Source organism: Nymphalis io, chromosome 30 (assembly GCF_905147045.1).
Source record: "Nymphalis io chromosome 30, ilAglIoxx1.1, whole genome shotgun sequence".
Lineage (NCBI taxonomy): Eukaryota > Metazoa > Arthropoda > Insecta > Lepidoptera > Nymphalidae > Nymphalis > Nymphalis io.
Window position 1 is genome coordinate 4,909,787 of NC_065917.1, and position 12,793 is coordinate 4,922,579.

A 12,793-nucleotide genomic window follows, 5' to 3' on the forward strand; every position below is an offset into this window, starting at 1 on the left:
TTGGTCGGTTTTGTGAACGATATTTCAATTGTTCTGAAGAATACGTAAGTACCGTATTCGTGATTTTCCATTACGATGAAGTAACTGAAATAGCGATAAATTTAGCAACTAATTGCTTTACTATTGCACTCATTTTAGATGTTTTTTTATTATTAATAAATTGTTACAACCTTATAACACTCGAATATCGTGAACGTTTTGTCCTTTATATATATATAATTTATTTTACATCACCTATTTTAAGTATAGATATTTTATTTAAAAATACTAATATTTGACATTAATTAGATATTCCTAAATTAATTTAAATCAGTATAATATCTGCCTTTAATTACAATACAATTAATTACAAAATATAACTATATAAATTTGATTAATGACATTGTTTTTATTTAAATCAAATTTAAAAAAAATGTTCCTCCCGATCTCCACCCGACACAAAGCTGCCCATAACACAAGTCGCACGTCCACGCAGTATTTTAGAAATATTTGTATACAAAATATAATACAAAACTTCCATCATGTTTTAACATCGAAATACATAATAAAAAATATTATGTCATGTACTACTGTCTACACTGAATTAAAGTTTGTACCTTGATGTTGGAACTCCATTATAGTTTTTCGATGGCGTATGACGATATGACGTAGTTGGCTAATCTCTATTGAGATTGGCCGCTGTGGCCGAAATCATTCTGGAGGAAATTATTATTGTTATAGTTTTTCGAACTATACCACGAGTATATAAACATTCGATGTGATGTAAGTATTATTATTTAAATTACAAATTATGCCTACTATTGGATAGAATTTTATAATAAGAATAAAATTTGAATTTGACAATCTTAAACATCAAAATTTATGCACAAAGATATACAAACTCCATGCCTTTTCAATCTATAGGTTTGTTATATATATGTATTCATTAAATAATTAAAATATTTTATAAAAAAAAATCTCACTAATAAAATAGAGGAACAGATAGAAATTATCTTATTATTAAAAGTTTATTTTATGAAAATTTTTCCATTAACTAATTTTGGTATTATTATTTTATCTTTCGAATCTATAATTACTTCTATCTTTTCAGTGGAATCACTGTTTACTTCTATACTGCCCTTTGTATTTATAATACTCCTCAAAATTCGATCCGTCAGTATGTTTGTCAATTCGTCAAGGACTTTCGATTTCGATACTTTATCAATGAGTTTTTTAATATTAATCTTTTTTTGTGGTCGTTGTTTTGTATCTGTTATATTTTTTAATCTATGGTCCTCTTTAGACCTTATTGCATCTTTGCTTTTTCGCGGGAAAAACAGTCTTGAATGGGCGCCATTAAATAATAAAATGATCGCTGGAAAAAAGTTATTTTTTAGATGGTTAAAATTGTTAATTAATACTAGGAATTGCAGTAGTGAGAGGTAAGCTGCCTAGCTGGTATTATAATGCTGTAGATTTCAAAGTCGGGTTGAAACCGTGGGTTTTATTAGCTAAGTTTCATCAGGTCATGGTGACTATGGCTGCTCATTTTCAAGCCGCCGAACCACGAGTGGAGCACAGAACGGATGGGGCATAGATGCGATACAACAGAATCCCGCAGTCTCGCCGATCCGTATCGAGGACATAATCCGGCCCGAGAAAAAAATGCATTGGGCGCTCAGATGTTACTGGTCGGTCATTTTGCCAAGTACCTGCTCGGCAACAAAAACACTTCAGGGAGCGCAGCAGTCAGAAGGAACATGAAAGCGACTTTAAACGAAAGAAAGGCTTAAAAGAAGCGGAAGCTAATTTCTGATGATGAGGTACAGGTAAAGAAGTTGCAGTAAGAAGCTGGTTGAGAAAATTAGGCGGACGGATGGTATTAATGTATGGTATAAATGGACGGAGTCATCTGATGGTAAGTGGTCACCGTCGATTGACATTGGCGATGTCAGAAATAACAGCCATCCCTTACATAACCAATGCGCCACCAATCTTGGAAACTAATAGTAAGATGTTGTGTCCCTTATGCCTGCAGTTACACTGGCTCACTCACCCTTCAAACCGGAACATAATAAAACTATTGCCATTTAGCGGTAGAATAAGCCAGTCTTAGTGTGCCTCTGGTGCTTGATATGATATAAGGACTCCTCACGGCTGGACTCCATGACCAACTAATATCTCAGAAGACTCAGCTGAAAGTAATCTTTAAATTAATATGAAGATTTTTTTCGTGTGACAAAGAAATATTCTACTCACAGAAAATATAAAATACTCTTTCTAAACCCATTTCAACGTAAATACAAGATCGACATAATATCGGTATTTTCATTTCGATTACATTTTTATTTATATGTTATATATACATATTTTAATAGGTTTTATTAAAATTGCCTTATGCAGTTATTCTTTGTTGCGATATAAATATTTATTTGAAGTAGATAATAAATATCGGCATTACGTAGCCAATCACCAATTTCTAGGTGTGTCTTATATGTCAAAACTTTAAAAAGTACTAAAAATTGTCTATGATCTGTATTGAAATTCCACCTCATAGAGAAGTATTGCTGCGTGAGAGCAAGGTCTTTGTCAGTTAACTCAGTGACAATTAATACGTTAATAGCTTATAGTTGTTTAAATAAAGACTGATATTAACAATAACACAGTACAGTAACTTCAAAATGCCTTCATTCGGAATTTCACTTCAATTCCACCCTATAAACAAAATTTATTTCAAGATAAATCTTAAAATATAGTACAAATACGTTACGTCGATTATTAGATTTTTAATGGCAAGTAAAGCCGTACATCAATTTTAAGACGAATTTAATTAAAAACAAACAGATGAATTATGTTTATGATAATGAAATATTAATTAAAGAATTCAACAATGGCAAAACGAGTTTAGTATATAGAATGAAAATAGTAATCAAATGATAAAATTGGCATTCCTATGTAAGTATTATTTTCTATAACGCAACTTATTATAACGCAAATTATTAAAATTACCTTCTTAATTATATAAATGCCGATCCCAAGGGATGTAAGGGAGCACAACTGTATCTAGCTGTTTCCAGCTAACCTCACCTGCACGTGGTGCATCCTACCGATTAACAAACGAGGCTCTGGCGACCGACTAATGGCGGTATAACCATTCCATTAAGGCGTAGCTAAATACTGCAGACCGGTGATGGGCAGCAGCGTCATCTGTACGACGAGCTACGCTCTGCGATCACCAACCCGCCTGCCCAGCGTGGTTATTACGGGCAAAACCTTTTATGGCACACACCTATATGCAACGGCCCCTAGTTCCCGGTCGCCCCGTTGTTCCTGGCCAAGGCGGCGGTCATGGTAAGGGTGGGGCAGGGGGTGCTAAGAATCCCCGGGTTACGGTAGGCCGCCAACACCGACTGACCCTGGCTACGTATAACGGACGCACGCTACGGCTCGACGAACACCTGGCACAGCTCGAAGAACAGCTGAGGAACATAAGGCTGCATATTTTGGGGCTATGTGAAATCCGAAGAAAGGGAGAGGATACCATAGCCTTAGAATCAGGCCATTTTATGTACTTCAGAGAGGGAGACCAACCATCAGTAGTAAGACGCGACCTCCAAAACTCCAATACACGCTCTATAAAAGAAGCGATTGAGCAAAATCGGGGGTCGAAAGTCTTGGTTCAAAAACTAGGTCGAAGCCATCTGACGAAGCTGACCACTTCAAAGGGAAAAGTCGTCGCCTCTAAGCTCGAGATTCTTAAGGAAGTTCAGGACTTCTACGGTAAGTTATATACATCAGTAGCGCCTCGTCCTCAACCCGACCCTGGGGATCCTAGAGTCACTTTAGCCCCCTTCACAGAAGAGTTGCCAGAAGTAAGCCAAGACGAAATCGTGATGGCTTTGGGGCAGCTTAAAAATGGAAAAGCCCCCGGGGACGATAGAATTACGACGGAGCTACTAAAGGCAGCTGAAAAACCTTAACTAGTGCAGCTCCAACGAATATTTAATTCTGTCATATTCTCGGGGAGAACTCCAAAGGCATGGAGCAAGAGTGTTGTCGTAATGTTCTTCAAATAGGGAGACAAAACCTTTTTGAAGAACTACAGACCTATTTCCCTCTTGAGCCATGTCTATAAGCTGTTTTCTGTCTGTCATCACGAATCGTCTCGCGCTTAGACTTGACGAGTTTCAGCCCCCGGAACAAGCCGGATTTCGAAGAGGGTACGGAACCATAGACCACATTTACACAGTGCGACAGATTATACAGAAGACCGAAGAGTATAATCAGCCCCTGTGCTTAGCATTTGTGGACTATGAGAAGGCTTTTGACTCTATTGAGACGTGGTCTGTTCTGGAGTCCTTACAACGGTGCCAAATCGATTGGCAATACATCCAAGTGCTGAAAGGCCTGCATGACGCTGCTGTTATGACTGTCAAAGTACAGAATCAGCAGTCTGACCCTATCCTCTTGCATCGAGGAGTGAGACAAGGGGATGTCATTTCACCGAAATTGTTCACTAATGCATTAGAGGATATGTTTAAGACGCTGCACTGGGAAGGGCGGGGCATAAACATAAACGGCGAGTACCTTTCGCACTTGAGATTTGCAGACGATATCGTCATCGTGGCAGAAACCGTGCAGGATATGCAATATATGCTGAGCAGCCTGACTGATTCTTCTGCTCGAATTGGTCTCCGGATGAACTTGGAAAAAACCAAGATAATGTTCAACGAACACGTCAGTCCGGAACCAATAGTTCTTAACGAAGTTCCTCTCGAAGTTGTTATACTCCTGGTATGTGTACCTTGGGCAAACTTTGCAGTTGGGTCGAAACAACTTCGAGGGGGAAGCACGAAGAAGAGTACAGCTGGGCTGGGCAGCGTATAGAAAACTCGGTCAAGTCTTTTCGTCACGAATACCGCAATGCTTGAAGACAAAAGTCTTCAACGAGTGCGTCTTGAGTGGACCACCATTTTAAGGTCGCTCAGCGAGCTATGGAGAGGGCCATGCTCGGAGTTTCTCTGAAGGATCGAATCCCAAATGTGATGATTCGACAGAGAACCAAGGTTATCGACAAGGCCCAAAGGATTAGTAAGCAGAAGTGGCAGTGGGCTGGACACATATGTCGCAGAACCGACGACCGTTGGAATAGACGCGTTCTGGAGTGGAGATCACGCCTTGGCAAACGTAGCGTAGGACGCCCTCCAGCTAGGTGGAGTGACGATATACGTAAGGTGGCTGGCAGCGGTTGGAGATTAAGAGCTGAAAATCGAGCTCAGTGGCGTGCCATTGGAGAAACCTATGTCCAGCAGTGGACACGAAAGGTGATGATGATGATGATCCCAAGGGTCTAGTCAAGTCTAGTGCTTTTCTGTAAGAACCTTGAAATACAGTACAGAAAACGGTCGTAAAATGACAGAAAATGATATGCGACATTGGCCGTAATTATTATAACATTTCAAGGACACACGCATCAAAATATCACTAAAAGTCTTTTGTCATCATTTAATGATATTAATTCTTATATAATGGCAATGCTGGGCTTAAATCCCTGGCCAGACCCGTCACTTAGTTGTGTGTTCTATTTCACTAACTTAATAATATAGACTTATAAATGTTATTTAGAAGTGGATTAGTTATAGAAATCCGTCTTCTTCTTTCGAATGTCAAATCAACGATGACAGAAGGAGATAAAGCATGTTCAACTAAATATGCTTTAAGCAATGTTTATAAGTAAAGACGTATTATTTTTCAGTCTCCATACTGATGAGTTATAAATTTGGATTAATTAATACAAAATCAAAACTCTCAAGAGCCTACTCTAATCCATTTCACCCAGAAGACGATTCCGAAGAAGATGAAGATGCCGCCTTTAAATATGACAGCGAAAGTGATAAATTTGATGAGGTTAAAGTTACGAAAAGTGAGAGAAAATTAAAAATAAATGGCAGGTTTTTTGACAATATAATGAATAAAGAATATTAATATTATTTCTGTTTTTATTTATTTTTGGGAATACGCTTTCCACTGATACTCAGTTTCCTGGTAAATAGTTGTCGCTGTGATTTAGAAATTGGCAACACTAATAAATAAATTAAAAACAAATGTTGGCGGTAAAGAAGGGCACAACGAGTACTACTAACTAGTGAGCAGAATTTCGGGGAACTTGATACGCTAAAACCGAATGTGGTCAATCTTTGTCTTCAGTAGTAAGTTAATTGAGAGTAGGACTTATTCCACCGCACCGCAGGCTGGCGAAAGCATTAATAAGGTTTTCATTTATTATCGATACGAGTAAAGCATATTAGTAGATTCAAAATATACTTTATATTGTAGATTATAGAATCAGCGTTTTTTCATTTATTTCCATTCACTTTAAGAATAATTTATTATAGTCTTGGTATAAACCATCTAGTATATAATATTTTTATTTTTCACACATTTTTATCTATTCACACACAAACGTGTGTGAATAGATACAATTCGATAAAATAATATAGGTCGGTGATTTGTTTACTTAATGATAAATGTTGATGTTGTTGATGCAGTATCTCGTTAAAGATTGAGTTAGTAAACATAAAAAAAACATCCTATATTTAAAACGGTCTTTACAAATTATAAATCTAAGAAAAGTAATAAGAAACATTCCACGGATATTTTACAATTACGTTGCAAATCAAAAATGGTGTTGCTTTTTCTCCGATCATAAAGTGTAGAACAATTGACTGTTGCTTCAATTATTACAGATAACATAATAAATCTTACTTATGTTTTTAAAATATAATCATTGTCATTAAGAGCTACCAAAAATGTGGCTTAATTTTCTGATATCTATAAATTAAAAAATAAAGTATACCGTAACAGCCTGTGAATGTCCCACTGCTGGGCTAAAGGCCTCCTCTCCTCTTTTTTGAGGAGAAGGTTTGGAGCTTATTCCACCACGCTGCTCCAATGCGGGTTGGTAGAATTCACATGTGGCAGAATTTCAGTGAATTTAGACACATGCAGGTTTCCTCACGATGTTTTCCTTCACCGTAAAGCACGAGATGAATTATAATCACAAATTAAGCACATGAAAATTCAGTGGTGCTTGCCCGGGTTTGAACCCACGATCATCGGTTAAGATTCACGCGTTCTTACCACAGGGCCATCTCGGCTTTTTTAAAAATAAAGTATACAAAAAGATATTTAATGCTTATTAAAATTTATTTGTCAATCTAAAACTATTTTCACAACAACAAAAAGTAAATGAAATTAACATTTCATTTTATAGTAAGCCTACTTGCACGTTTTTAAAGGTTGTTTTAAAAATAATATTAAAAAGTGAAAGTAAAGTAACAATTAAAGCAAAAACTAAACGCAATCTGCTTAAATGTCATAATCTGTAGTCACATTTATAATTGTCAACCAAATAATTCATGGCGGATCGCCTTGCAACAAAACATTAAAATCGCGCTAATTATTAACAAAACATCAAATTATCAAAACATAATGTCCACAGTCGTATCTGACTGTTTCACTATCGGCAGCATAGTTGCTACTCGAACATGTTATAACGAAGATATTGAAGGCGAAGTTTTGGCATTCGATCCTCAAACTAAAATGTTAATTTTGAAATGCCCCTCATCCAGTGGAAATCCTAAACGCCACGACGTTAATATCGTCAACCTGTCGCTGGTCAGCGACGTTCAGATAAAAAAAGAAGTGACAACTGTTCCGGAGCCTCCACAGTCTTTAAATTTGCACAGACTCAACACGAGAGTTAGAAACTCGATAGAAAATAAGAGAAGACTAGTGAGTTATATTTGATCCTTGTTCGCATGAAATAAGCCATTTAACTAATCATACTTTAAAAATAAAATACTAAAAATTGTATTAAATAAGTACATTTATTCTAAGTTATACAGTATACTTACTCATTATCTCATGCCCTTTATTGAAAGTTTGCCTAAAGAGATTGAGAGCAATAAGACCTCTTTAGGGTCCGTTCACACAGACCGGCTCGGAGAGGAGAGCAGATTTTTATCACGTTGGAAACAGTGTTTTGAGTGATTGTAGTAAAGTTTATTTTTGCATTTGCACCTTTTTTGTCATTAAAAATGCCTGAACGCGCTTCGTGTGAAGTAATAAAAGGAGCCGACCGGCTCCGCTTGCGTGCTCTTTCTCGCTCGCACCCGCTTTCAGATCTCTTCCAGCCGGTCGATGTGAAATAGTTGGCGGCTCCGCTCCGGCCAATTCCAAGCGTATACGACCCGGTCTGTGTGAAAAGAAAAAAGCAGGCCGATGCTCTCCGAGCCGGTCTGTGTGAACGGACCCTTAATACATAGATATAATTATATTTTTGTTTATACCTGTATTTAATTGTTAGTCTTTCTGTGTTCCATAAATTATATTCTATTAAATTTTATTTAGTGAATAAATACTACATCATTAATGCATTCATAGGGCTACTACAACAATGTATAGCTTAGAACCTTTTCCTTATTAGGTTTAGGTAATAGTAATTTAATGAATATTTCTTTTCGTAGACTGTTTTTCCTATGGGATGGGAATTTTATATTACAGATGCATTGCCTCGTTTGTGTAATGACTAGCTTAAATGTCTGCAGTTTTTGTGCGAACGCCTGGCCGGGCCAGTAAAATCTTATTGGAATTTTGTTAATATGCTTAGTAGCAGCCTGGATGTTCAAGTTGGCAATGTTAAAACTCAAACTATCCCTGATTGACTCTGATTCCTGACCTCTCTATTATATGAAATTAAAATCATTGTGCTCAGGAGTTTCATCCGTATATGGCAGCAACTAGACCAGTAGGTCCTAGGGCATTGATTGAAATCACCACTCATATACTGTAATGGGAAACTGGGAAACACTTCTTTATGTCATCATGTCCCTTCTCTAATCACCTTTTTATGTTTGGCTATATACTTTATTGCTATATATTATTACAATAATAAGAAAAATATGTTTTTATTTATTAAAAGGTTTTGTTTATCTATAAATACTCTCAATAATAATATTCACAGAATGGTATTGCTACTCCTATGATAATAATAGTAAGAAATATGTTATATTCGTTCCAGGTTTCAGCGTTACAAGCCTGTCTAGATCCAGAAGGTCAAAGATTGTTCCTCGCTATTGCCAGAGTTATAGATGACGTATCTTGGTCTGGGCAGAGTATTCGTGTGTACAATGAAGTAACCATAACTCCTCCATATAAGGTAACTAATTTATATATCATGTATACAATAGCTTACAAAAGCTTTTTACATTCTAATGATGATGTTTCTTCAGTGCAAAGGCCAAGCAAAAGTGGCCTTTTGGAGATGCATTACAACCTTTTTTCTCAGTGACCTGTATTAAAAAAATTTGAAAATAAGGTTTATTTACGTAATTTATAGCAAATAGTTTAAAAAAAAATTGAAAATAATAATATTTTCTATTAATAGAAATAAATATGCAAACTACCTTCTATGTGCGTAATTATTTGGTTTTTGCTGCTAAATTATGTATCACAAGATATTGACATCAGCAGAATGAATAATGTAACACCATTAGTAACGTAACACCCTTGACTTATTTTTGCAATATATTTAATTATATTTTTAAATCGATTTTATTACGTAATTGATGCGCTCAATCACCATTCTCCTTTGTTTTATTGGCTAGACGATATTTATCCCCATCGAGGGTTACCATCTCCTAAAATAGCTGCTGAATAGGACCGGAAATTTGGCACTAAAAACTGAAATAAAATATTTAAAGCAGTATTTTTAAACCAATACACTCTACAACTGCATGTAACTTTGTTTTTTTTTTCAATTAGGTAACTTTGTCTACGTAGGCATTGCCCACTGATTACTTATTCTACCGCAACCAGTACTAAGTATTATTGTGATCTGGTTTGAAGGGCTCAAGGGTTTGAAGGGAACTGGCTCACAGTTTAACTACAAGTACAAGAGACGTAACATCTTAGATCCCATGGTTGGCAGTGGATTGAAGGTGTACTTGATTTATCCCATCAAAAACATAAATGTGAAATGAGAGCCAAGTTCAATATTATGATAAACGCCTTGCCTTATATTGAAGTCTAAGGTCTGACTTGGCTAATTTTCATATACGAATTATATTATAGCCTTCGCAAGTTCTAAAGTTGTAAGTTCTTATTTTATTTATTTTTTGTACAGAAATTATCTTGTAATTTATTATAATTTTTCAATTAATTGATTCTATTAGGAATACTTACGTATAGTGCCTATAATGTAAGAATTAGCAATCAAAATTGATGACAGCGGACTTTATGTAGATTTTTAGGTCTTCACGTGAATACATATGAGTGGAATACCACCCTTAATTTTTTTTTCTACTTATAATTGCTGATTCTTTCATTACAGGAACTTAATAAACAGGCAGGCAGGCACTAATAGAATCTATTAATTGAAAAATTATAATAAAATAATAAAAAAATTACTAGTTTCTGATTTATTCCTTTGTATTCACCCAACTACCTATCTGGATACCAAATTTTAACTTTCTAGGTCATCCGGAACTGGGTTAGAGTTTTGAGTCAGTGATGAAAATGACGAATTTTGGACGTTAATATCTAAATAACCGTTTGTGGTGTGTTTATGAAATTTAGAACATATATTTATCTCGCAGGTCTCAATACTTAAGCCAAAATTGACATGTTTATGTGAAATAGTTTTCGAGTTACGAGGGAGTCAAAAGTGGCTCCAAATGGTTCGTGTAATATTACACACGGTGCTGTTCGCCAGTTCTGTTAGCTTGAACTTGGCTTGACACGCTACAGCGTGTCTAGATCCTTTTTGCAGTCAGTGTTTGTTGGCGAAGGTGACAATTTGCCATCAGAACTCATTTCCTCGTATGTAACTTATTTTGTAAATTAAAAAAAAAATTAATATGTAGCGCTCGTCGTCGTAAGTGTGCCATAAATATAAAGAAAACTATAAATAATATAACACTACTATTAACCCTTGCAAATGGGGTCGTTGTCGCTCCACTAAAAAAAAACAAAACAGTTTTAGAAATTAAAACCGAAAATTACAAATTACTAGTTCAGTCACACTTTAAGTTCTTTAAAAGTACTTTATCAGTGAAATAAACTTTTGGGTATGGGGTTAAATTAAAATTGTTTTTTTTTTTATGATTCCAGGTTGAAAACGTATTAGGCGACCCCGAATCGAAGCCATATAATTACATACGGAAGTTCGTTGAACGACACTGGAGAGATCACCGTGACCACGCAGCAGCTAACTCTTCAAGACTTCAATAAAGAAATATATATATATACCTTACAACGTGTGTTGTCTTATTTGACATTTTCCCGCTTAAAATTACCTCAATATTTAGTTTTGACAATTAAATGTCAATTTTATATCTTTTAGGTTATGTGTCAAATTTGCATTTACAAATAATTCACTTTCATTGAACGATTCAAAATTTTAAACCGAATAATCTCATATCATGTGTCATCTATTTTATACGTGACATTGGCAGAATATTTCGCGCTATAATAGCGTAGATACACGCCCGAAAAGAGAAAAAAAAAACACTAAAACCCGTGTTAAAAAAATAAAAAATAGGGTTTAGTTACTGTTCAGGATTATATAAATTTATGTAACAGGATATATAAATAGAACAGTATATTTTTAAAAATATTAACTACTGCTTTATATTAAAATTGTTAAATGATTCAAAAGTGCTTGTAAGAAGGTTTTTTTTTTCTCTTTTCTGGCGAGTATACGCTATTAGAGCGCGAAATATTCTGCCAATGTCACGTGTAAAATAGATGACACATATATGAGATTATTCGGTTTCAAATTTTGAATCGTTTAATGATGATAAGTGAAAACTATGTTATCCTAGAGTAGATATCTAGAACAATATTATAAATAAATAAAAAAATATTTGAACACAACATATAAATATAATAATAATTACAATTTGAATTTATTTCTTACAATAAATTTAATTAGATATTTAATAAATGGTGAGTAAACTAATGTCAAAAGAAATTTCACGTTTACAGGACGTTGGATGTTACAGGAAAGATATTCATATAGAGAATCTTGGAGTTTAGAGCAAGTGAGAAATACTTGTGTAAAGTATATTTTGACATTTATTAAATGATTCTGACAGTTTGGATTCATGACGAAAAATTATTTACACGCTTCGAGCGTAAAGCGGCGTGGTAGTGCCGATAGATAACAAAATTCCATTTTTCTTATCCGTAACAACTTAGATTTCAAAGAGCGGGGAACCCAGTAAGGGTATAATCCCAGTACAGGGACCCTTGCAATTAGTTTGTAATACTTAATTGATATTAATAAAACATTTTTTTTCTGTTTTTTAATAGTTTTAATCGAGATCTAAGTAATTTATTGTATTCATTAGGGTTTAGAGGAAAAAATGCCGGAAAAGTTGTCTTAAATTTAAAGTAAAATAAAACAGTGTATATAAGTGGTTAAGTGGAATAATGTCCTCCGACCAACTACACAGGACACATTATAATGCACAAGTATGTGCTCAAACACAGGTGCACTCTCTATTCCCTAACTCTCATAATCCGATGAGACCGCAATCCGCAATGAGTTCAGCCGCAGGACCAACGGCTTTACGTGCTTTCCGAGGCACGGGAATGTACACACTTCCAACGTCTAGACTCCGGGCTGCTACTGAGAATTATCTGACAGAAAAACCCAATAACTTTTTATTGGCCCGACCTAGGAATTGGACCCAGGACCTCCAGGTCTGCGGCCTTACATCAAGCCACTAGACCAACGAGGCAATCAAAA

General features: G+C 35.4%; 3 protein-coding genes across 6 annotated transcripts; 2 read left to right on the forward strand and 1 right to left on the reverse strand.

The window, feature by feature from the left end:
• The first annotated feature begins 595 nt into the window (after positions 1-595).
• Positions 596-5,969, forward strand: LOC126780097 (uncharacterized). 3 transcript variants are annotated; one of them, XR_007670429.1, is made up of 3 exons: positions 603-762; positions 1,505-2,934; positions 5,735-5,969. XR_007670429.1 is itself a non-coding variant. In XM_050504362.1 (2 exons), the coding sequence occupies exons 1-2, from the start codon at positions 3,258-3,260 to the stop codon at positions 5,962-5,964; spliced, it is 732 nt and encodes a 243-aa protein (XP_050360319.1). In that variant the 5' UTR covers positions 2,950-3,257; the 3' UTR covers positions 5,965-5,969. The 3 variants fall into 3 exon arrangements, 1 of the variants encoding a protein (XP_050360319.1); XR_007670430.1 differs by lacking the exon at positions 1,505-2,934 and having other exon boundaries at positions 596-762; XM_050504362.1 differs by lacking the exons at positions 603-762; positions 1,505-2,934 and adding an exon at positions 2,950-3,759.
• Positions 636-2,388, reverse strand: LOC126780144 (uncharacterized). 2 transcript variants are annotated; one of them, XM_050504417.1, is made up of 3 exons: positions 2,239-2,388; positions 1,077-1,354; positions 636-695 (listed from the first exon to the last, which is right to left on the reverse strand). In XM_050504417.1, the coding sequence occupies exons 1-3, from the start codon at positions 2,309-2,311 to the stop codon at positions 663-665; spliced, it is 384 nt and encodes a 127-aa protein (XP_050360374.1). In that variant the 5' UTR covers positions 2,312-2,388; the 3' UTR covers positions 636-662. The 2 variants fall into 2 exon arrangements, with proteins under 2 accessions (XP_050360374.1, XP_050360373.1); XM_050504416.1 differs by having other exon boundaries at positions 1,035-1,354.
• A 1,396-nt stretch (positions 5,970-7,365) lies between the features above and the next one.
• On the forward strand, positions 7,366-11,296 carry LOC126780125 (protein LSM12-like). The gene is made up of 3 exons (XM_050504393.1): positions 7,366-7,773; positions 9,062-9,199; positions 11,152-11,296. Exons 1-3 carry the CDS (start codon positions 7,471-7,473, stop codon positions 11,269-11,271), a joined length of 561 nt encoding a protein of 186 aa, XP_050360350.1. The 5' UTR covers positions 7,366-7,470; the 3' UTR covers positions 11,272-11,296.
• Positions 11,297-12,793: the final 1,497 nt, after the last annotated feature.